We start from the raw sequence: 25,524 nt of genomic DNA, 5'->3' as shown, positions 1-25,524 counted from the left end.
ACAGATGGATTGTTGGAGATGCAGTCATTGGTATACAGAGAGAAGAGAAGTGGGGAGAGCACACAGCCTTGGGGGGCCCCTGTGCTAATTGTACAGGTATTTGATGTGATCTTGCTTAGCTTCACCTGCTGCTTCTTGTTTGTTAGGAAGCTTGTGATCCACTTACAAGTCTGTTCCGGTACCTGTAGCTGGTTTAGCTTAGTTAGAAGAGTGTTTGGAATGATGGTATTGAATGTTGAACTAAAGTCTACGAAGAGGTCCCTTGCATAGGTCTTTGGAGACTCAAGATGTTGTAGGATGTAGTGCAGAGCCATATTAACAGCATCATCTGTTGATCTATTTGCTCGGTATGCAAATTGCAAGGGGTCTAGCAGTGGATCCGTGATGGTTTTCAAGTAGGAAAGCACTAGCCTTTCAAAGGTTTTCATGACTACAGATGTTAAAGCAACTGGTCTATAGTCATTCAGTTCCTTGATGGTGGGCTTCTTCGGCACTGGGATGATGGTAGAGCATTTGAAGCAAGAAGGAACATAGCACATCTCTAGTGATTTATTGACAATACGGGTGAAGATGGGGGCCAATTGGTCAGCACAGACTTTTAAGCAAGAAGGAGTTATCTTGTCTGGGCCTGCAGCTTTTCCTGGCTTTTGTCTGTGATATAGGTCCTGCACTTCCTTTTTTGTGATCACTAGAGGTTGTGAACCCAATGAAATGGGGTCAGTTGTAGGAGGCTTGGCTGTTGTTGGTGTGTCTGAGATGGGGGTTGTGGAGATAGGTGGCTGTAGTTTCCTTTCAAACCTGCAGTAAAACTCATTCAGGTCATCTGCCAGTTGTTGATTACCTTCAGCCTGGGAAGGAGGTTTGCCATAGCCGGTGATATTTTTAAGAGTTTTCCACATGTTTGCTGGTTCATTTGCTGAAAACTGATTCTTTAGCTTTTCAGAGTAGCTTCTTTTTGCTGCTCTGATCTCCCTTGTTAGTGCATTTCTGGCCTGATTGTACAGCATTTTATCACCTTTTCTGTAGGCTTCCTCTTTGGAATGTCGTAGCTGCTTAAGTTTAGGTGTGAACCAAGGTTTGTTGTTACTGTATATTCGCAAGTTCCTTGTAGGTACACATAGGTCTTCAAAGAAGCTGACATATGATGTTACAGTATCTGTGAGTTCATCCAGGTCTGCATAGGTATCTTCAAAAATATTCCAATCAGTGCAGTCAAAACATGCCTGTAGCTTTAATTTTGATTCCTCCATTCAAGTCTTCACTGATTTAATTGTTGGTTTGTGGTTTTAAGTCTTTGCCTGTAAGCAGGTACAAGGTGAATCATGCAATGATCAGAGTGTCCTACAGCTGCACGTGGTAAAGACCGATAAGCATCTTTTAGTGTTGTGTAGCAATGGTCTAGAGTATTCTTGCCTCTGGTGGGACAATTGACATGCTGAAAGTATTTTGGTAGCTCTTTCCTTACGTTTGCCTTGTTTAGATCTCCGAAAACAATGGCCAATGAATCAGGGTGTTTGGCTTCAGCCTCCTGATTTGGTCAGCTAGCGTTCGTAATGCCTTGTTTATACAGGCTTGTGGTGGGACATAAACAGCAATTAGAAGAAATGAGGAAAATTCACGAGGCGAATAGTATGGTTTGCAGTTGATAATTAAAGTCTCTAAATTGTTGTCACAGAATTTGTAAATTATTTTAAAATCTTGACACCAGTTGTTGTTAATATGTAGGCATAAGCCTCCTCCTTTCTTTTTACCAGATGTTTCTATAATCCTGTCTGATCGTTCAATCTGAAACCCTGGAATGTTCAGGCTACTATCTTCAATTGATTCATTTAACCAGGTTTCAGAGAAGCATAGGACTGCTGAATTGCGAAAATCAGAATAGTATTTGTTTAAGAGGAGTATTTCATCCATCTTATTTGCAAGTGAGCGTATATTTGTTAGGAAAATTGAAGGCAGAGGAGTTTTAACGCGATTTCTTAGTCTGTTTAAGATCCCAGCTCGTTTACCCCTCTTCCTTTGTTTCCGTCGTTTGGTTTTTTTAGTAATCCATGGCTCCGTGGGAATTGCCTCCTCCTGTGTTAGAATCTCCTCTGTGTTTGTAAAGACAGGCAGGGGTGAGATCAAAGAAAGCTGCTCCTTAAAGAAATGTTGCTTAATTTTTAGCAGATGGTCTCGTGAGTAGGAAATCCATAGTGAGTCACAGAGATCAATTAGAAATAAAGAAACCATTAGAGAGCCTTTCACTGAGGCAGCCTTCGTCGGCGCCATCTTGCATCAAAGATGGAAGGAGATTTGATTTAGTGACAGATCATAAGCCACTATTGGGACTAATTGCAGGGGACCAGCAAACACCGCAAGTCCTGTCCCCAAGAATGAAGCGTTGGACAGTGTTTTTTTTATTTTTATTACGATTTTCTTTTTTCATAACAATTGTACATATTCAACAGAACCATGACATTATTGTATATTTCAGATCTATCTTCCATATAATTTCTGTATGCATTATATACATCTAATCATCAATAGCCTTATTTATATTTTGTTTTCTATTTTTATGATTGTCCATGTGTACCACTTTTCCCAGTATTCTTTTTCTTGTAATTCTATGGTAAGCCTATCCATTTCTGCGCAATCATATACAGTCATGTCCGAAATTGTTGGCACCCCAGAAATTTTTCCAGAAAATCAAGTATTTCTCACAAAAAGTATTGCATTAACACATGTTTTGCTATACACATGTTTATTCCCTTTGTGTGTATTGGAACAAAACAAAAAAAGGCAGGAAAAAAAGCAAATTGGACATAATATCACATAAAACTCCAAAAATGGGCTGTACAAAATTATTGGCACCCTTAACTTAATATTTGGTTGCACACCCTTTGGAAAAAATAACTGAAATCAGTTGCTTCCTATAACTATCATTAAGCTTCTTACACCTCTCACCCGGAATTTTGGACCTCTCTTATTGGAAGGGCGCCTTTTCCCAACAGCAATTTTAAGATCTCTCCACAGGTGTTCAATGGGATTTAGATCTGGACTCGTTGCTGGCCACTTCACTATCTCCAGCGCTTTGTTGCCATCCATTTCTGGGTGCTTTTTGATGTATGTTTGGGGTCACTGTCCTGCTGGAAGACCCAAGATCTCGGACACAAACCCAGCTTTCTGACACTGGGCTCTACAGTGCGACCCAAAATCCTTTGGTAATCCTCAGATTTCATGATGCCTTGCACACAGTCAAGGCACCCAGTGCCAGAGGCAGCAAAACAACCCCAAAACATCATTGAACCTCCACCATATTTCACTGTAGGTACTGTGTTCTTTTCTTTGTAGGCCTCATTCCATTTTCGGGAAACAGTAGAATGATGTGCTTTACCAAAAAGCTCTATCTTGGTCTCATCTGTCCACAAGACGTTTTCCCAGAAGGATTTTGGCTTACTCAAGTACATTTTGGCAAACTGTAGTCTTGCTTTTTTATGTCTCTGTGTCAGCAGTGGGGTCCTCCTGGGTCTCCTGCCATAGCGTTTCATTTCATTTGAATGTCGATGGATAGTTCGCGCTGACACTGATGCTCCCTGAGCCTGCAGGACAGCTTGAATTTCTCTGGAACTTGTTTGGGGCTGCTTATCCACTATCCGGACTCTCCTGTGTAGCAACCTTTCATCAATTTTTCTCTTCTGTCCACACCCAGGGAGATTAGCTACAATGCCATGGGTTGCAAACTTCTTGATTTTGTTGCGCATTGTGGACAAAGGCAATACTAGATCTTTGGAGATGGACTTGTAACCTTGAGATTGTTGATATTTTTCCACAATTTTGGTTCTCAAGTCCTCAGACAGTTCTCTTCTCCTCTTTCTGTTTTCCACGCTTAGTATGGCACACACAGACACACAATGCAAAGACTAAGTGAACTTCTCTCCTTTTTATCTGCTTTCAGGTGTGATTTTTATATTGCCCACACCTGTTACTTGCCCTAGGTGAGTTTAAAGGGGCATCACATGCTTGAAACAATCTTATTTATCCACAATTTTGAAAGGGTGCCAATAATTTTGTCCAGCCCATTTTTGGAGTTTTGTGTGACATTATGTCCAATTTGCTTTTTTTCCTGCCTTTTTTTGTTTTGTTCCAATACACACAAAGGGAATAAACATGTGTATAGCAAAACATGTGTTAATGCAATACTTTTCTGTGAGAAATACTTTATTTTCTGGAAAATTTCTGGGGTGCCAACAATTTTGGCCATGACTGTATGTCTAGTGTGATGGGGTGGATCATCGCCTCCATAGTGGATAACCAGCCAGGAATTTTCATGTAGTGTTTTTTCCAATTGTCTTGCCAATTCCATACCAATGCATCTCTTATTCTATGTCTGTGAAAATATGAATGTGTCTTGCTTCCTTTATCCCACATGAAGGTGTGCCACCCCTTTTGTAAGTCGTGGCCTTCCTATGCTATAATTCTTCTATTATTTACATTGATCCATTCCCTTATCCAAACCAAAGATGCCGCCTTGTGGTAAAGTTCCCATGCTGGAAGTCCAAAGCCACCCTATCTCTACTATCTTAAAGAGAGGATAATTTAATTCTTGCCTTCTTTCCCACCCAAACAAATTTTGTGGTAATTTTACTAAGTTCTCCCAAAAAAATTCTGTCTAATAATGGGGACTGTCTGGAATAAGTACAGCAATTTAGGTAGGACATTCATCTTAATAACTGCTATCCTACCTAAAACGATAGTTGTAATCTCCACCATCTTTCCAAATTGATCTTTAATTTTTGAGCTAATACCATATAATTGTCCTCCTTAAGTGATGAACATTGTTGGTGAACGTCTTTAAAGCGCTCCATGGCATAGGGCCGGGTTACTTACGGGACCGCCTGCTGCTACCGAATACCTCTCACCGACCCGTGCGCTCTCACAGAGAGGGACTCCTCAGGGTGCCATCGGCGCGACAGTGTCGTCTGGCGACGCCCAGGGGAAGGGCCTTCTCTGTGGGGGCTCCTGCCCTCTGGAACGAACTCTCCCCAGGACTCCGTCAACTTCCGGACCTCCGAACCTTTCGCCGCGAGCTTAAAACTCACTTATTCATCTGCGCTGGACTGGGTTAGTTTTTTATGGGTTTTTAATGGGTTTTATTTCTAAATTTTAATTCTGGCCAATTTAATAAGTTTTTTAATAGTATTTTAATTGTATTTATAGTGTATTATGTATTTTTACTTGGCTGTGAACCGCCCTGAGTCCTTCGGGAGAAGGGCGGTATACAAATTTAAATAATAAATAATAATAAATAAATAAATTTTGCTGTTAGCCATATCCCTAAGTGTTTGATTTTTTTTACAATTTGTAAACCCATTTCCTTTTCCAATTCTTCCTTCTGTTTGGTTATTAAATTTTTTAACTATCATTTTAGTTTTCCCTTTATTGATTTTAAGTCCAGACACTTCCCGATATTTTTCTATTCCAAAATAGAGATTCCAAAAGCTCTTCAATGATGAATACCATGTCATCTGCGAAGGCCTGTACTTTAAACTCTTCTCCTTTAACTTTTGTTCCTTTTAGTAGTTTTGCTTCTTGCAGAACTTCATTACATATTTCTAATAGGACTGGTTCTATAATCTCGTTCAATTTTTTATAGACCTCCCCCGGAAGACCATCCGGTCCTGGTGTCTTATTGTTTTTAAGTTTTAGGATTGCCTTCCTCAATTCTTCTAGTGTTATTTCTTTATTTAACACTGCCCTTTTTTCTTCTTCTAGCAGCATAAACTCTTCTTCCAATAGGTAATTATCAATTTTATCCTTTGCTGTTTCCTTTTGTTTTTAAGGTTCATATAATAACCTTGTACTATTCTCTTTTTCTTTTCTTCATTATTTTGTGGAATCCCCATCTCATCGTATAGTTATTGGATAATTCTTTCCTCTTTCTCCTCCTTCAGCTTGTAAGCCAACCACCGTCCAGTTTTGTTCAAAGAAATTCTGTTTAGAAAATTTTAATTTTCTTGCAATTTCTGCTTGTTCTAATAAATTTAATTCATGTCTAGCAAAAGTCAAAGTTTTTTTTTGTTTACATTTATATCCCGCCCCTCTCCGAAGACTCAGGGCGGCTTACAGTGTATAAGGCAATAGTCTCATTCTATTTGTATATTTTTTACAAAGTCAACTTATTGCCCCCCCAAAATCTGGGTCCTCATTTTACCTACCTTATAAAGGATGGAAGGCTGAGTCAACCTTGGGCCGGGCTTGAACCTGCAGTAATTGCAGGCTACTGTGTTCTAATAACAGGCTTCTTAACAGCCTGAGCTATTCCGGCCCTATTCCAAGTTTCTCTGGCTAAGTTATTTCCTGGTTTTATTTGTAGTTGGTTCTCCCATTTTTCAATTTCTTTCGTTAGGGTATTATGTTCTTTCCATTTTTCTTTGTTTTCTTTGCCATATAAGCTATTGTTATCCCCCTTAAATAAGCTTTCACCGTATCCCACAGATTTTTTAGGGAAGTATGTTTTTTTGTTTTCTTTAAAAAATAATGCCAATTCCTTTGTTATTCTTTCTATGTATTCTGTCTCTTTTAAAACTTGAGGGTTTAACATCCATCTATTACTTTTTTCCTTTTAGCCTCTCCAAATTATCTCAAGGGGATTATGATCTGCCCAGGTATTTGGGGAAATTTCAATTTTTTCTATTTCTATGCCTAATTCCTTATTCATCCAAATCATATCGATTCCGGACCAAGCGTCAGCCTCCGCTTTAATTAAGTGTATTTCTCCTACTAGATTATCTGACTGTTTTATTACCTTGTTAAAAGTTTGCTCTACTCAGTGTCTTACATGCCTTATGGAGGAGGGGGGAGGTTTTCACTGTTTCCAGCGTCGGCTGACATTGCATGTGTGGGAGAGGGAAAAAGCCTTTTTAAATAGATGTTTGAATTGTTTTGGCGCGTGAATGTAACGGCAGCTGCTGGCTCCACATTCCATCCAGAAGATTGACAGAGGGAGAATATCGGAAGTGAAACTACACGTGGCCGAGGAGGAAGAAGACATTGGACTATTACTGTATTGACCTCTAGTAGGGGGAGGGTTCAGGAGAGAATATGACTCTGTGGTTTTGATTTACTTCCAGTTCCAGCTTTGCTTGTACTGCATACAGACTTGTCTGGTATAAATTACCAATTTCTTCAGCATGATGGAGTTGGGTCTTTATTTTCTCAAACACTGATCTGGGGCAGGCTGATGCATGAGGATTGGAATAAAATGTAAAATTGTTTTCTTTTGGGTGCAGAATTCTCCACATGTCAATCAGATTTAATTTGTCTATCATTCTAAAAAAGGGTTTGGGTAATATGTTTCTGTTTTTCTTGTTTTTTTTATTGCTAGTATAATCTTTTTTCATGTCGACTATCCCATTGTAATCACCCACAATACATATATTCCTGTAGCCTGTCGCAATTATTTTTTCGTGCAATTTTTTATAATATTCTCCCTGATTTTTACTAGGCGCATAAATTACTACTAACAAAATTGGTATATTTCCTTTTTTTATTTCTATCATCAAAGTTCTTCCTTTTGGGTCTGCATAGAATTGATTGGCTATTATTCCTTCTTTGATGTAAGCCACCACTCCTTTCTTCTTCTTTTCTGCCAGTGCTGTATATAATTTCCCTAATTATACTCTAGATATTTTTCATCCTGCTTTCGGATGTGTACCTCTCGGAGGCACACAATATCTGCTTTTTGCTTAACTAACTTTGTGAATATTTGTCTTCTTTTTGCCGTTGCATTTAATCCATTCATGTTTATCGATAATAATTTCAAATCTCCCATCTTATTCTCTATCAGCCGTGTGTTAATATCTACTGGACCTTGTAACTATCTGAGTTCTAGTTTTAATACCTCCTATTTCTTTCCCTTCCTTTTCTTCTTTACTTCTCTCTTCCTGGGCTCCTCCTTTCGCTTCCTGGCTTTGCTGTGAATCTTCTTGACTTGCATCTCTTCTTTACTACTCTGATCTTCCTCCTTAACCATCAATTGGTTAAAAAGATCCTGTGCCATCTCTAAACTGTCAATTTTCACCTTTTTGCCTTGCAAGACAAGCATTCCTTCTGGCAATATCCATCTAAATAGATATTTCATTTATTTAATTGTGAAGCCAGAAAACGATAGTCCTTACGTTGTTCTCTAACCATTCTCGGGACTTGTTTTAGTGTAATGATTTCCTTTTCTTTATATATCATTGGTTCTTCTCGTGTAATGTTGCAGACAATGTCCCAGATTTTATTTCGGGCAAATCTAATGTGAACCTCTCTGGGCAGTTTATGGCGTCTAGCATAATTCATTTGGATTCGGTACACCTTGTCCAATTCATTAAGAATTTCTTGTTTATCTCTTTGAAGAGATTCTGATATTATGTCTGCCATTATTTGCCTTATATCTGCATCATTTTCCTCCCTCGCATTTTGAAATCTTAAGTAGAAGGATGCCAGATCCATTTCCAACTGGACTATTGAATCTTCAAGATCTTTATTGATTGCTATCAATTTCTGATCTAACAGATATACTTTTTTTTCCGTTTGTTCTGTTTTGGCTTCTACTATGTTCATTTTTTCTTCGTTCATCTGGTTTGCTTCCTATATTGAATTCATTTTATTGTCCAGTTTCTGGATATCACTTTCAGTTCTCCATGGTTGCTAAACATTGTTTCCTGCATTTTAATCATTGTTTCTTGGATCAACATCATGTATCTTGCATCATTTGCACGCTTGGGGACATATTAGTTTTTTCCATCTTTGACGACCCCTCCGTCAACCATTGGTTTGATAGAGAGGATGTTGTTACCATTGGATATGATGCTGTTTTTTCCCCTTCCTTTAGGGTCGTCGTTGTGATGCTCATCATCTCTTTCAAAACCCTGTTTTGCTCTTCCAATATTCTATAGATGTTATCCCACACTATCATCCAATTTATATTATCAGTTGTTGTTTATTTCCCCTTTTTACTTGCTTTGTCTTATTAAATATTAAGCATTAAGCATTCAGTTCCACTGGTAATATCTAGTCCTGTTGCAGATCAACTATAACAATAAAGCTATCAGAATTATCAGAAAAAGGTAAAAAAAAGGATATGACTATACATATAATTCACAATTAATCTATATATATTATGCAAATAAATAAGTCAAAGATTTAGAATACTCAGTTGATTAATATATATCTAGAATTAATTCTATTTATAGTTCTAAAAGTTTCCAGATTAATAAAATAATAACTAAATACAGATACCAATATATTATATTTCTCACTTCTTGCCCTACAAAGTTTGTAAATATTATTAACTCATAAATGCTTAGATTTCCACTAATAAATAAATAAATAAATATATACTGAATAGATATATTTAATCTTTTTAAATCCTCTTAAATACTTTAAAGTTAGTCCATAGAAAGTAATAAGTGAAAAATATGCCTTAGATATAAGTTCCATGAATTGGTCCTAGGTATATGTGAATCCTTATATCTTCACCCAATTTTAGATCTCTTTATTTCTCCTGGGTCTTCAATGTCTCGATTGTAAAGTTATTGTCTTTCTCCATCTTCAATTAATCTTAGATTAGTCTGGTCCCTCAGACCCAAATTTCAAGAGTTCTGTTACAGCAATAAAATCCTTCTCCGCTGTCAAACTCGGGTATTCAAGCCTCTCTTGCAATCATGGCAGTCTGTTGTCCGCTCTCCCCCCTTCCTCCTACTCTTCCTGTCACTCTGGGCTGTCAGCTCTCTCTTCTTGTTCACTTTTCCTCTTCTTCAGAGACTCCCCCTGTCCCCCCTGCTCTTTAAACTGCTTAGTCCTTCCTTACTCCTTTCTCTTCTTTGTCACTTTAGCGGTTAGATATATTATGCTGAATCACTGCTACTCCCACCCAGTCGCCACCCTATCTCTACACTGGAGTTCTCTTCTAACCAAACAGGCAGGACTCACTTTTCCAAATGATCATAAGCCTTGTGATTCTCGGAATACTCAGTCTGCTCAAATATCACAGTCTGGACAGAGTTTTTAGCAGCATATAGTTATTGACTTATACATCGACCTGGCATAGAACTGGGCCATGTTGATGGCCTAAGCCAGGGGTAGTCAACCTTTTTATACCTACCGCCCACTTTTGTATCTCTGTTAGTAGTAAAATTTTCTAACAGCAAGTTGGTGGGCAAGACAAAATAGAGTATCGAGGGATGTGGTTATTTATTTTACAACTAAAAAGGTTAGGTATGAAATTTTGCAAGCCTTTTATAAAAATAAATTTCAAATATTGGGACAAGATATACAAATGATGAAGGAAATTCCTCCTAAAATGTTAAGAAAGAGAAGAGAATTTGCTTTTTTTAGTGGATGAGTTTAAGAAATATCAGATATATTTTAGATGGGAAGTCCCAATGGGTTTGTCAGTGAATTTTAGAGGCAGAAAGTATTTTCTTAATTCAGTTATGAAAGCGAGACATTTTTATATTAATGTTTTAAAGAGTGGGAATCCTTTGTTGTTAGATGCTAAGTTAATTGGTTTGGAAATGATGGGAAATAGAATGGGAGAGGGGAGGAATGTTTAAGATGTGAATATGATGATTATGGTTAATTTTTGGAATTGATTTGTTTAGGATATAAATTATAGGATTTTTGTTATTTGCTATTTGTATGGTATAAATCTATGGGATGATATTATTCAATTGTGAAGGATGGAAAGTGAAATTTATGAATTTAGATAATGTGGATGTAATGATTTTAACTGCTTACTGTTATATTGTGGATGTAGTTTAAATGATTATTTGTTTTAAATGATACGTTTATAAGTAAAAGTTATGAAGTTAAGCTGTAAATATTATATTTGAGAGATTTTATTCGAAATGATATTTGATTGATGGAGTAGTATTGGAAGATTAGATATTAAATCTTACGACAATTGAAGAAATATATAAGTGATGAAAATTTGAATTTGAGAAGCTGGATTGTAAATTAAGAAATGGACTTATGAAATTTGAAGGAATATACAAGTGGGTGAAAAAAAATTGAACTTTAGAAGATGGACTAATTTTTAAAATGGACTGTAAGAAGAACAGACATTAAATGTTACGGCAATTGAAGAAATATATGAGTGATAAAAATTTGAGTTCGAGAAGATGGACTGTAATTTGAGAAATGGACTTATGAAATTTGAAGGAATATACAAGTGGAAAAAAAATTGAATTTGAGAAGATGGATTAATTTTAAAAATGGACTGTAAGAAGAAGTAATATGTGAAGTTGGTATTGCTTCTTTTCTTTTCTTTCTTTTTATTATTCTTTCTTTATTCTTATTTATTCTTTCCTATCTTTTTATTTTTATTGTGAGGGGATCTAAAGTTTTAAATTTTTAAAGGTGGGAGGTTATGTATATTTTGTATACTTTAGTTTGTGATTGTTGGTCATAATATCATAATATCATAGTATTTGCTTTGGGAAGTCTGGGGGGGAAGGGGGGGAAGGGGGGGAATGATACATGGATTGATTATTAATGTACAGTAATTTTTGAAGATATGAAATTAAAAAAATTTAAATGATATTGGGGATGCTCGACTGCCATTTCAGGAAGAAAAGGAGAGAGGAGAAGAAGGAGGGAAGAAAGTAGGTAGGAAAGAGTAGAGAAGGAGGAGGGGAATAAGAAGGTTAGATAGGGTGGAAGAAGGGAGGAGTGGAGAAGGAGGAGAGGAAGTAGTAAAGTGAAGGAGATGAAGGATGGGAAAGTAGTAGAGGGTAGAGAGGGAGGTTGTGAAGAAAGGAAGTGGCAATCGGTCAGGCCTGAATCAGTAATAAATAAAAATTAATAATTAATGATGGATAATAGTTTGTACATAAATATGATGTTGGAAAATGGAAATAAAAATTATTTATAAAAAAAAAAAATTCTAACCGCCCACCAGTTCCACAGTAGTGGTGATTTATAAAGTAGGTTTGGAGGAGGGGGGGCGCCAGCTACCAGCTCTGCTTGTCTGTTACAGCTGGGTAGTGTGGAGGGAGATGCACGAGTTATTCTGGGACAAGGCTCTTATATTTGCGGTCGCACTATAGCGCCATTTAGTTTCATTTACGTAACATGAATTAAACTTATGCACGGGCGATACAAATAGTATATTTTCATAAATTTAAATTGTCACAACGAATTTTATGAAAACCTAATGAAAATGTTTTTAAATAATGCTATGAATTTTTTTTTTAAAGTCAATTAAATTAAAAAAAAGGAAAATGCTTCAGTATTGGACAAAACCCCTACCGCCCACCATGAAAGCTGGAACGCTCACTAGTGGGCAGTAGGGACCAGGTTGACTTACCACTGACCTAAGCCAATGTCCGCTACCTAATCTAGTGGAGGATCCAGCCCCAGCAGCATCAGTACTGCTGATTGAGACTATGCCTTCCATTCTTGTTACAGCCACAGAAGTAGCACCCCAGTTGAGAAAAGATCGAATGATCATGCAGGTGTTAAACTGGGTGTGGAGGGGATGGCCTAAAGAGGCAGGGAGTTTAGAGTTTAAGCCATTCCAGGCAAGGCAATACAAACTTTCGGTGCAGAAGGGTTGCCTATTGTGGGGGATCTGGTAGTGATACCCTCAAGGCTAAGGAAATCATTATTAGAGACACTACATGAAGGCCACCCTGGAATTGTAAGGATGAAGGTGTTGGCCCATAGTTATCTGTGGTGGCCAAATATAGATAGAGATATTGTGGAGTGGGTGGCGTTGTGTCAAGCATGCCAGGGATCAAGACCGGCACCTCCTGCAGCACCACCACAGAATTGGGAAACACCGAAAGGCCCCTGGTCTAGAATACATCTTGATTTTGCAGGGCCGATAAAGAGGTTGTTTTTCCTAATTTTGTTGATGCGTATTCCAGATGGCTGGAGGTGGCCATAATGAGGTCAACCACGACAGACGCTGCTGTGAGAGTATTAAACAAAATGCTTATGACACATGGATTCCCAGATGTGTTGGTATCGGACAATGGGCTGCAATTTACGACAACAGTATTCAAGGTATTCCTAGTAAACCAAAGAATACATCATGCCCTTGTTGTGTCATTTCACCCCACAAGTAATGGGCAGGCGGAGTGAATGGTGCGAACAATGAAAGAGGCGTTGGCTCGTATGGGTCCAGGGGACTATCAGGAGAAACTTGATAAGTATTTGTTCAACCAACACATCAGTCCCTGTATAGCCACCGGAAAGAGCCCAGCCAAATTACTTATGGGTCGCCAGCTGAGAATAAATTTAGACACCCTGATTATTCAACAGAAACCCTCACAGACTGGGAAAGTAGTCAGAACCTTTGAGCAAGGTGACCTAGTATTTGCCCGGAATTATACCGGTCAACTCATATGGGTGCCGGCACAGATTACAGAAGTTACAGGTCCCCGTTCGTACTGGGTGGAGCTTGGGGATGGGCATCTGTGGCGCTGACATATCGATCAGCTTTGGAGCCGAGCGAGAGGGACAGCCGTTAGGGAGCTGGAAGAAGTAAACCCGGGTCGGAATCCAAAAGAGCGAGAGGGACAACAATGCAGTAAAAGGTATTTGAAGGGCTGAGGCCAGTGCAGAATGAAACACCTGTTATTGAGGGTCCATTGCCACAGGGTCCATCTCACTTTTCTCCATCTCCAACTAAGGGATATGCTCAGGAAGGGGCCCCAGAGAGTATATGTAAGCCATCTGATGTAGTTGAAGAATCGTTGAGAATGCGGTTGACCTGTGAGGAGGGCCCGACAGAAATACAGGACAGCCGCCAGTCAATGCGAAGCTGCCGTAGACCAATGTATCTGGATGATTATGTTTGTGGTGTACACGGTTTCCTTGAGGAAGGGAGAGGGGTGTTATATCCACACAGGCATGAACAGAGGGTTTTCCTTTGCCATGCATGTGTGGGACATAGTTTAAAGCTATTGATTAAAGGCTGACAGTTTCCCTTTAAAAAGGGGCTGTTAGCCGGAAACTGGATGTTGGTTTATACTGAGTCCTTATCTTAATAAAAACATTTGCTGCTGGAAGTTTGGCTCCTCACCTGTGTTTCGACCCACACATTCCATTGGCAGAGCATCCCCTTCATTTTCATCTTAAGTCGCCTGTTTCTAGTATCATCACTACTTTGTTCTCTTAACAGGAGGCCATATCTGAAAATATTGGGTGTTGGGAGTTCAACAGAGTAAAAGATACAGTGTTGGTCTACGTGCCACTGCCAAAACATGCCTTTAAAAGAAAAAAACAACAACCCTCTGATGATCGCGGGGCTGAGCAGAGATCAAAACCCTTTAAAAGTTTTTTTTAAAAAAACCCTCTTCAGCCAAAGGGGGGAAAAAAAAGAAAAAAACCCATGATTTAAAAGCCGCCTCTGGCGATCCCAGAGGAGTTTCCTGATCCTCACAGGCTTCTAAACTCACTTTTTAGCAGCCCCCACTTACAAGAGCCCCCACCCATGCCCAGCCAATTCCCCCTCCTCATTTACCTATAATTACTGTTCCTTTCCGGCTACAACTGCATGCTTTCTTCAGCTACTGAATAAAAAAAAAAGCTTGCTTTGACTTCCTGCTTTGCTAGCTGAGAACTCTGGGATTTGAAGTCCACAATAAAATAAAATAAAATAATAAAATAAAATAAAATATTTGTGCAGCTTTCTGAGATTTGTTGTTTAGATTTCACCCCTGGGTTACAGTCTATCATTCAATTATTCCACCTATTTCTCATTATTGCTTTCATTTTATCAAATAAAAATGTTTACATTAATATTCCCTTTCTATCACTTATTCTAGCTTTTAATCATGTCACCCTTTATTAAGAATCTTTTTCTTTATTTCCTGTCTAACTTCTAATCATGTCATCTGCCTAAAAGGGGGGGGGGAAGAGGGAGAGAGAGGGAAAAGCAACTCAGAGCAGCAACAAAAAAGAGGAATCATCCATCCATCATCTCTTGCCCGCTTCATAGTTAAATTGCTATGCTTTAAAAGAAAGAGGAAAAGGAAAAGCAAAGCAAATCAATAAAGAAGAAAATCATCTACCCATCGTCTCTTGCCCGCTTCACTATACTTCAATTGCTATGCTTTTTTTTTTACTTGCCTCCCACATTTCTCTCTTAAGTCTCCATCTATTTCTTGGATGTCCAATATAAGTGTTCCTCCCACCTCTACCCTCTTCCACTGCCTAGTTTCTAAAATTTCTACCAAGGCCCCTGCCTCCATTTCAAATGTATCTTCCAACTCTCTTAATATGTTTCCCACTGGTTTAATTCATCAATCACTATTACTTTCATTGTTATCTCCTCTTTGTTTTCTTCCTTCTTCATTTCTTATTTTGACTCCTCTCTTTCCTGGGCGTCTTGGTCTGTACTCATCATTCCTTTATAGTATTTTCCATTTTTTTCCATAATGTCCTTAAATCCTTTATCCATAATGTCTTATTTTTTGTGTCATCTCCTGCACAATTCCACTCCTTTCTCTTTCTTAATTATCTTATCTTGTTTTTTAAAGAAAGTTGGTTTTTATCCAACAGTCCAAGAACTTTTTATTTGGTCTTTGAATTACCCTTCAAGGAGTATACCAGTCCCAGTTCTTCATGTCTCATAGGTTAACACTCAAGTCTCATTTGAGTAGTCCCAGAGGTTATCAAAAGCCCTTTTATGTCCTTTGCCAATTCAATCCTCTAATATTCAAATGTCTCTTTGATTGAATCATTTCCTTGTAGTTTCCCTTTTTGTCAGCATGTGGCACTCTCCATTTAGATTTCAGTTTACTAGTCCATTGTTACTTGGATTATCCAACAAATGTAAAAGCAGAATAAGTTTTGTATATATATATATATATATAATTCCAATATTTAAAAATGTCTTCCCAGTTTAGGAGTCAATTTTCTATTTATTTCAAAATCTGTTATTTATTCTCTTGCGCCTTTCATTTCCAGTTAGGTCCCAACTTCAGGGCGTCCCAAAATGCTTAGGCACCGCTTTAACACATAGTTCTGGGCAAATGGTTTTGAATTATTTCTTGGGGTTCAATTTAAAGCAAAAGAAAAATCCTCCCCCCACCCCAATCCACCATGGCTCACCTTCTCTCCAGCACCAGTCTTAGCTGTTGTTCTTTGGTTGTCCCAGCTTTGTAGCAGCCATCTTTAGGCTGCTGCTTCTTGCCGTGGCTGAGAGGGGAAAAAACCCCCAGGTGCGACAGAAGAGCTTTGACTCTCCCCAATCTCACAGGGTGGCCCTCTTTGCTTCACTGCCCCTACAGGGTGGCTTAGGCTCCCTCTGGACCCCACAAACGTGAAGAATTCAACACAGGGAACACGGAGACCTGTTCCTCTGTCTGTATGGCGACGTCAACCGGAAGTCAGGGAAAAAAAATTAATTTGAACTCATGTCAACAGTTAAACCCAGTTGTGGGATCCTACTGGTTTAACAACCAGTTCACTGAACACGCGTGCGCCAGACGCGCACTGTGCTCATGTGCACAGTTTGTAGAAAATTGAACTTCCGCATTGCTGAGAGCAAGGAAAACAGCTGAGGAGCAGCAATCCACTCTGCCACCCCAATCAGCTGGGTTTAGGAAGCAGAAATATAGGTGAATATAACGCAGAGGCGGGCAGGCAAGCCCATTTCAAAGAAAGAGAGAACCAGTTCACTCACTGCTGAAAGTCGGAGATAACGATTCACCTGAACTGGTCTGAACTGGTAGAATCCCACCACTGTTGAACCAGTTATCAAATGAGAGTATAAGTTTCACTTTGTTGTATGTACAATATTCAGGCAAAGTCTGGACAGCAAACTTTGGACATGCTTTAATTTTGAGTTTTCCATTGAAATGAACAGTTTGCCTAGAAAAATTATAATGGATGTTTTTTTGTTTTTCTCTATAGAAAGCCTTTTTCTTTTTCCTTGCCAATGGAACTATCGGCCCGACCATTGTATTTATGGGAGCAATTGCCAGGAGGCAGAAAAGGAAGGAATATTCATTCTTCATGGAAATAGAGGAGTTTACCATGATGATAAGCAGCCAACGTTTCGTGCTGTTTATTATGCAATTAAAAATGTAAGTAAACATTTTAATTTGAACTTTTAAAATTAAAAATAATTCTTAGAACTCTACCTCAAGCCTTCCAATAAATCTATTACAAGCAGTTATACAATAAATTTTACTTATTTTTAAAAATAAATAAAGACATTGAAAGTGGATATTTCAGAATCTGTTCTGAAATATTCAAGAATAAAATAGACTTTGAAAGGAAGAAAGGCTTTGGCCTATACAGAAGGGCAGAAGTTACGTAATTACAGTATTGATTTCAGCGAGACACTGAAAACCTTTAGTATTAAGCTTTCTAATTTTAAATTCATCAGGACCAGATGAGACACATTATTTTGACTCCGGAGAAATTCCATGTAATATATTGCTTCTATAAATGCTTGTAATTAGTAAATCTGCATTGGTGAACCAAAATAACAATTTCTACACAGGAATCTTGACAATTTCTTGTTTCCTTTTTATTGCTAAAATTATATGTGATGCTTTGTTATTGAAAAGTTTTATTTCAATGTCATAGTTGTATAATTTTCTTATTTTACTTTTTAAATATTATAGATACTTGGCATAACTATTCAGTTTGCCATTCTAATAAACCATTTCTAATAAACGATTTATCAGTCTTTCAGTATACTCATTGAAAAGCTTTTAACGTAGCAGTGCTGCTTATTTTAATGTTCATTCTACCTTGTATATAATCTTCAAAAATCAATATCGTGTTTCCCCGAAAATAGAACATGTCCCGAAAATAAGGCCAAGCCTGATTTTTGGGGTGGGCCTAAATATACGCCCTCTCCTGAAAATAAGCCCCCCCCACTTACACACACGCACACACAGGTCCCTCACCACCATCCAACTCTCCCAAGGCAGCCACATCCCTGCAAACTCCTGTGCCCCCGCTTCTTTCGCTGCCCACGGCACTGACCATATATTTCAAGTGCCTGCTCTTGTGCCATGGTGGCAGCCCGCCCGCTCTCGCCCCTGTGCCCAGGCATTGTGTCCACATAGCCCGTGCTACCGAGCACCCGCCACAGCAGCCTCAGCACAAGCATCACCACCCCGGGGCTTCCTTGGCAGAGTGGCCACCGGTGGCAGAGAGGCCTCCATGTGCAGCAGGCAGTCACGGAGGACTACAACAGCAGACCTGGTGCATCCTGCAGCTGGGCGCGGGTCTCAGGAATAGCTGAGGTGGGCGAGGAGCGTTGGCCATGGCTGGGCCGGCTGAGCTGTGTCTGTCGGGGTTGCCCTTGGTGTGGCTGCCTGGCATCTCACTACCGGGCACCTGGAAAGAGTAAATTGGACCTGCAGGAGGAAGGGAGGGTAGGCAAGGGTCCCGTGAGGCTCCTTTCCCCAGGAAGGGTCTAGCCTGATTGCCATCCAGTCTGGTGAGTCCCGAGGCGCTTCCTGGACTCACAGCAGGCGCTCTGGTCAGTCAGCGCTTGGGTGGGGAGACCACCGGGTGATCAGAGCAGAGAGGAGTAGGGGAAGGGGAGGCCTCCAGCAACCATCACCATAGAGTGGGAAGCACACTCCCAGAGTGGCCACTGCCCTGGCTGGGGTTTGGAAGCTGCACAGGCAGAATTTGGAGGAGAGGAAGAAAGACTTCTGCTGCTTTTGCTTTTGGCTACATGCAAGTTAAGGAGCAGAAGCAGCAGAAGTCTTTGTTTCTCTCCCCCAAACTCTGTGGCTTCCAAACACCAGCCAAGGCAGCAGCCACTCTAGGAGTGTGCTTCCTACTCTATGGTGACAGCTGGAGCTGGACCCTACAGGGGGAGTTGGCCCAGGCCATGGCTTCCCTAAGGGTGCTGGTGGTGCACACCGGTGGCATTGGCTACGAGCTGCTCAGGGACCTGGTGCTCACCGGCTTCGCCCCCATTAACGTGGTGAGGCCTGGGAGGCGCATGAGTGGGGGGTGGGGACAGGCACTTGCACTGCTTGGTGCCTTCGGGCCACTCGGGTTCTACACACACACACACACACACGCGCGGGAGGGGAGGGGCTTGATGTCAGTGCACGAAGGGAGCCTTTCTCTGCCGGACCTCCGGCTGTGAGTGCACAGGCCGCCTGGGCTTCCTGCACCCCTGAAATAATAAGACCCTCCAATAATAAGGCCAAGACCTTATTTTGGGGTTCAAAAGAAAATAAGACCCTGTCTTATTTTCGGGGAAACACAGTAGTTTATTTAAAGGTGCTTTGTGGCATATTGTCATATAGGTATAAAAATGAAAAAAGTACTATTGCGGGCCTTAGAGTTTATTAAACCAAAAGAAAATGTGGTCTTATAAAAATGCAATTTCTTAATTCCTTTGAGTATTATCAAAAAATATTAAGAAAAGAAAACTGTTGGCTTTATTTAAAAATCAGCTTTTGTTTATGCATAAAGCACAGAAGAGATATAAATTAAGTCCAGCAAAATAATAAAATTATTTTATTTGTAATATTGTGTTTGCATATATTACATTTATAACATATTAAACAAACCTGCAACTGAAAAGCAATAGCCCTTTACTCCAGGTTTCCATTAAATATTGTGTGTACGTGTTTATAACTCAGTTTAATGAAATTACCCGTTCTTTAATGATTCTATAGATTGCTATTTTTATGCTGTTTCTATTCAATATATTGCATATTAATATATCAATTGAATATTCTGGGGGAAGTTATATATATTTCACACTGATAAAGCCACTTTATCAGAACAATATGCTCCACAAAAATTAATGCATAATTTTAAGTGCTAATATGATTTTTATGTATGAATATTTGTGTTTTATTTTATGTGCGAATATTTATATTTTTATATTTTTTACATTTTTTACATTTTATTTAAAGTGACAGTAACTGGACATTATAAATAATTAGATGATATTGCTGCCTTGCCTGATGAGGATTAAGAATATTAAAAGTAGGCACAGTTTTTTTACTGGACCTAGATTTTATTTTATTTAGAAATACTTATGGGTCATTCCATGTGAAGTGGTCTGGGGCTCCCAGCTCAACTATCCCGGAATTTGATGAAATTTGGTGTGAATATGCAGACACGTCCCCAATGAACATTGGTAAAGTGTTACGTTTGCCGATGCAATACTTGTGGAGATATAGTCATTTGTTTAGCTGACTAGCAAAAAGTTAATTTACTTCCTCTGTTTGGTTGGGTAGTCAACCTGGTCCCTACTGCCCACTAGTGGGCATTCCAGCTTTCATGGTGGGTGGTAGGGATTTTGTCCAATACTGAAGCACTTTCCTTTTTTTTAATTTAATTGACTTTAAAAAAAATTTTCATAGCATTATTTAAAAACATTTTCATTAGGTTTTCATAAAATTCGTCGTGACAATTTAAATTTCTGAAAATATACTATTTGTATCGCCCGCGCATTAGTTTAGTTCATGTTACATGCGATCGCAAACATAAGAGCCTCGCCCCAGAATAGCTCGCGCATCTCCCCCCACAGCTGTAACAGACCCAGCTGTAACAGACAAGCAGAGCTGGTTGCCGGCGTCCTCCCCCCCTCCAAACCTACTTTATAAATCACCATTACTGTGGAACCAGTGGGCGGTTAGAAAACTTTACTACTAACAGTGACAAAAGTGGGCGGTAGATATGGTATAGACCAGCGGTTCTCAACCTGTGGGTCGGGACCCCGTTGGGGGTCGAATGGCGATTTGCCAGGGGTCGCCTAAGACCTTCGGAAATATGGGAAGTATATTTGCGAGTCGAAGAATCACGCTCCAATGGTTGACTCCACAAGCCAGCTGCAGGCTCTTCAAATCACTAGCCAAATTCGGCTTCAAGCGCGATGAATTAAAAAAGAGAGAAATCTTTGCTCTGATGTCTCTCTCAAGCCAGCTGCAATCACTCCCAATCGCTAGCCTAATCTGGCTTCAGGCGCAATAAACTTAATAGGGAAGGAGTCTCCGCTTTAATGACTCCGTCCTCAAGGCAATCGCAAGCAGGTCAGATCGCTAGCCAATACAGCTTCAGGCATGATAAATTCAAAACGAAAATAATTTTACGGTTGGGGTCGCCACATCGTGGGGAATTGTATTAAAGGGGTCGCCACGTCATGGGGAATTGTATTAAAGGGGTCGCAGCACTATAAAGGTTGAGAACCACTGGTATAGACCTATGGCAATGTCATCCCCTCCCCCTTTAATATAGACCCAAATGCATTCAAGATAATTTTCATCATTGTTGTGCTCTATTTCTGTAGAGATGTAGTTATTTCTTATACAGGTGAAACTCAAAAAGTTAAAATATCGTGCAAAAGTTCATTTATTTCAGTAATGCAATTTAAAAGGTGAAACTAATATATGAGATAGACTCATTACATGCAAAGCGAGATAATTCTCGCCTTGATTTGTCATAATTTTGATGATTATGGCTGACAGCTCATGAAAACCCCAAATTCACAATCTCAGAAAATTAGAATATTGTGAAAAGGTTCAATATTCCAGGCTCAAAGTGTCCCACTCTAATCAGCTAATTAAGCCATAACACCTGCAAAGGGTTCCTGAGCCTTTAAATGGTCTCCCAGTCTGGTTCAGTAGGAATCACAATCATGGGAAAGACTGCTGACCTGACAGTTGTGCAGAAAACCATCATTGACACCCTCCATAAGGAGGGAAAGCCTCAAAAGGTAATTGCAAAAGAAGTTGGATGTTCCCAAAGTGCTGTATCAAAGTACATTAATAGATAGTCATGTGGAAGGGAAAAGTGTGGAAGAAAAAGGTGCACAAGCAGCAGGGATGACCTGGAGAGGATTGTCAGGAAAAGGCCATTCAAAAGTGTTGGGGACTTTCACAAGGAGTGGACTGAGGCTGGAGTTAGTGCATCAAAAGCCACCACACACAGACGGATCCTGGACGTGGGCTTCAAATGTCGTATTCCTCTTGTCAAGCCGCTCCTGAGCAACAAACATCGTCAGAAGCGTCTTACCTGGCCTAAAGAAAAAAAAGAACTGGTCTGTTGCTCAGTGGCCCAAAGTCCTCTCTTCTGATGAGAGCAACTTTTGCATCTCATTTGGAAACCAAGGACCCAGAGTCTGAAGGAAAAATGGAGAGGCACCCACTGCAAGATGCTTGAAGTCCAGTGTAAAGTTTCCACAGTCTGTGTTTATTATTTTATTTATTTATTTATTTATTAATCCAATTTCTATACCGCCCTTCTCCCGAAGGATTCAGGGCGGTGTACAGCCATATTAAAAATACAAAAATACACATAATATAAATAACAGATTTAAAAATTTTTTAAAACAAATATATTAATTGGCTAGATTGCTAAAATGGTCAAAGCCGACATAAAACCCTTTAAAATTTAAAAGCTATAATTAAAATACATTTAAAATACATTTAGGCTGGTCCCGCACGATTAAATAATAAAGTTTTTAATTCCCGCTTGAAGGTTCGGAAGTCGGGGAGTTGGCGTAACCCCGGAGGTAACTCGTTCCAAAGAGCCGGTGCTGCCACAGAGAAGGCTCTCCCTCTGGGGGCCGCCAACCGACATTGTTTGGTCGACGGCACCCTGAGCAGGCCCACTCTGTGGGAGCGCACAGGTCGTTGGGAGGCTATCGGTGGCAGAAGGCGGTCTCGTAGATACCCCGGTCCTAAGCCATGGAGCGCTTTGAAGGTGGTCACTAACACCTTGAATTGCACCCAGAAGGCTACCGGCAGCCAGTACAAGCCACGCAGGATAGGTGGTATATGGGAGCAACGTGGTGCTCCCTCTATTACCCGCGCAGCCGCATTCTGGACTAGCTGGAGCCTCCTGGTGCTCTTCAAGGGGAGCCCCATGTAGAGAGCATTGCAATAGTCCAGGCGAGAGGTAACGAGGGCGTGAGTGACCGTGCGTAAGGAGTCCCGGTCAAGGAAGGGGCGCAACTGGTGAATCAGGCGAACCTGATAAAATGCTCCCCTGGCGACGGCCGTCAGATGTTCTTCTAAAGACAGCCGATCGTCCAGGAGAACGCCCAAGTTGCGCACCCTTCCCCTGGGGGCCAGTACTTCACCCCCAACAGTCAGCGATGGCGAAAGCTGGCTGTACCGGGACGCCGGAACCCACAGCCACTCTGTCTTGGTCGGGTTGAGCTGGAGCCTGTTCCTCCCCATCCAGACCCGCACGGCCTCAAGACACCGGGCCATCACCTTGACAGCTTCGTTGGGGTGGTTTGGAGTGGAAATGTACAGCTGAGTATCATCAGCGTACAGATGATAGTCCACCCCAAAACCACAGATAACCTCACCCAGCAGCTTCATGTAGATGTTGAACAGGAGAGGTGAGAGAACCGACCCCTGAGGCACCCCACAAGTGAGGTACCTAGAAGTCGATCTCTGCCCCCCTGCCAACACCGTCTGCGAACGGTCAGAGAGATAGGAGGAGAACCACCGATAAACAGTGCCTCCCACCCCCAGTCCCTCCAACCGTCGCAGCAGGATACCATGGTCGATGGTATCAAAAGCCGCCGAGAGATCTAAAAGGACTAGGACAGAGGAACATCCCCTGTCCCGAGCCCTCCAGAGGTCATCCACCAACACGACCAAATCCGTCTCAGTGCTATACCCAGGTCTGAAGCCGGACTGGAACGGGTCTAGAAAGACAGATTCCTCCAGGTATTGGGGAAGCTGATATGCCACCACACTCTCAACAACCTTCGCCAAAAAGCGAAGGTTGGAGATTGGACGATAGTTCGCCAATACAGCTGGGTCCAGGGAAGGCTTCTTGAGGAAGGGCCTCACCACCGCCTCTTTCAAGGCGGTGGGAAAAATACTCTCCAACAAGGAAGCGTTGGTAACTCCCAGGAGCCAGCCTCGTGTCACCTCCCGTGTGGCCAGTACCAACCAGGAGAGACACGGGTCCAATAAACATGTGGTGGGATTCAGCCTACCCAACAACCTGTCCATGTCGTCGGGAGTCACAGGATCAAACTCAGCCCAGGTAATGTCCACAAGACTCGGCCCCATCATCTCGCCCGGATCTATCCAATCAGCATCCAGACCGCTCCGGATCCGAGCAATTTTATCAGACAGATACTGTACAAAATCCTCAGCACGACCCTGCAAGAGGTCCTCCCGAGCCTCCTGCACGAGCAGGGAGCGGGTCACCCTAAACAGGGTGGCTGGGCGATTATCTGCTGATGCGATAAGCGTGGAGAAAAAATTATGTTTCACCGTTCTTATCGCCACTAGATAGGTCTGAATATGTGACCTAACTAGTGTTCGGTTGGATTCGGTGCGGCTGGACCTCCAGACACTCTCTAGGCGTCTTTTCCGGCGCTTCATCTCTCTCAGCTCCTCGTTATACCAAGGAGCTGGTTGAGTTCGGTGCCGGGTCAGAGGCCGCAAAGGCACGACGCAGTCCAAAGCCCCGGCGGCCGTCTCCTCCCAGGCGGCCACCAGTTTTTCGGCCGAGTCGTGGGCTAATTCCCCAGGAAACGGCCCAAGCTCCGTCAGAAACCTCTCCGGGTCCATCAGGCGCCTGGGACGGAACTATCGCAACGGCTCTGTCTCCCTGCGGTGGGGTGTAGCGGTTCGAAAGTCTAGTTGAAGGAGTAAATGATCTGACCATGACAAGGGTTTAACAAGTAATTCCCCTAAATCCAGATCATTAAGCCACTGTCCCAAGACAGTGTGGGTGGGACCATTAACTACCTGGGTCAGGTCCAAAGCCGCCATGGAAGCCATGAACTCCTGAGCTGCCGTAGATGATTCGCCCACTGACGGCAGGTTGAAATCCCCCATAACCATAAGTCTGGGGTTCTCAACCGCCGCCCAGGCTATCATCTCCAACAACTCGGGCAGGGCTGCTGCCACGTAGCAAGGAGCCAGGTACGTAACCAGCATGCCCACCTGTACCCCACGGCCCCACTTTACCAGGAGGGTTTCACAACCGGCTATCTGCGGACAGTGACCTTCCTCGGTTCCAGACCCTCGTGTATAACAACCGCTACCCACCCCACCCCTACCCTGGGCCCTCGGCTGATGAAATGCCCGGAAACCCGGTGTTGATTTAGGGAGCCATGTCATTTGCTGGTGTTGGTCCACTATGCTTCATTAAGTCCAGGGTCAACGCAGCCGTCTACCAGGAGATTTTGGAGCACTTCATGCTTTCTTCCGCAGACGAGCTTTATGGGGATGCTGACTTCATTTTCCAGCAGGACTTGGCACCTGCCAAAAGTACCAAAACCTGGTTCAATGCCCATGGGATTACTGTGCTTGATTGGCCAGCAAACTCACCTGACTTGAACGCCATAGAGAATCTATGTGGCATTGCCAAGAGAAAGATGAGAGACATGAAACCGAACAATGCAGAAGAGCTGAAGGCCGCTATTGAATCATCCTGATCTTCCATAACACCTCATCAGTGTCACAAGCTGATAGCATCCATGCCACGCCGCACTGAGCCAGTAATTGATGCAAAAGGGGCCCAAACCAAGTATTGAGTACATATGCATGCTTATACCTCCCTGAGTCCTTC

At 41.3% G+C, this 25,524-nt stretch overlaps 1 protein-coding gene across 8 annotated transcripts in view; it reads left to right on the top strand.

The window, feature by feature from the left end:
- Positions 1-25,524, top strand: part of GXYLT1 (glucoside xylosyltransferase 1) — a 104,695-nt gene that overhangs the window by 48,289 nt on the left and 30,882 nt on the right. For all 8 annotated transcript variants that reach the window (XR_009156016.1, XR_009156018.1, XR_009156017.1 and 5 more), the window contains one exon: positions 16,894-17,066. Coding sequence is in view for 5 of the 8 variants with exons in the window: in XM_058190131.1 (XP_058046114.1) it covers positions 16,894-17,066 (173 nt within the window). In the remaining 3 variants the exon portion in view is untranslated. The remainder of the gene's footprint in view (positions 1-16,893; positions 17,067-25,524) is intronic.

The sequence above is a fragment of the Ahaetulla prasina genome, chromosome 7 (assembly GCF_028640845.1).
Source record: "Ahaetulla prasina isolate Xishuangbanna chromosome 7, ASM2864084v1, whole genome shotgun sequence".
Lineage (NCBI taxonomy): Eukaryota > Metazoa > Chordata > Lepidosauria > Squamata > Colubridae > Ahaetulla > Ahaetulla prasina.
The sequence above is the reverse complement of the archived record's forward strand: the minus strand, read 5'-3'. Positions and strand labels throughout refer to the sequence as shown.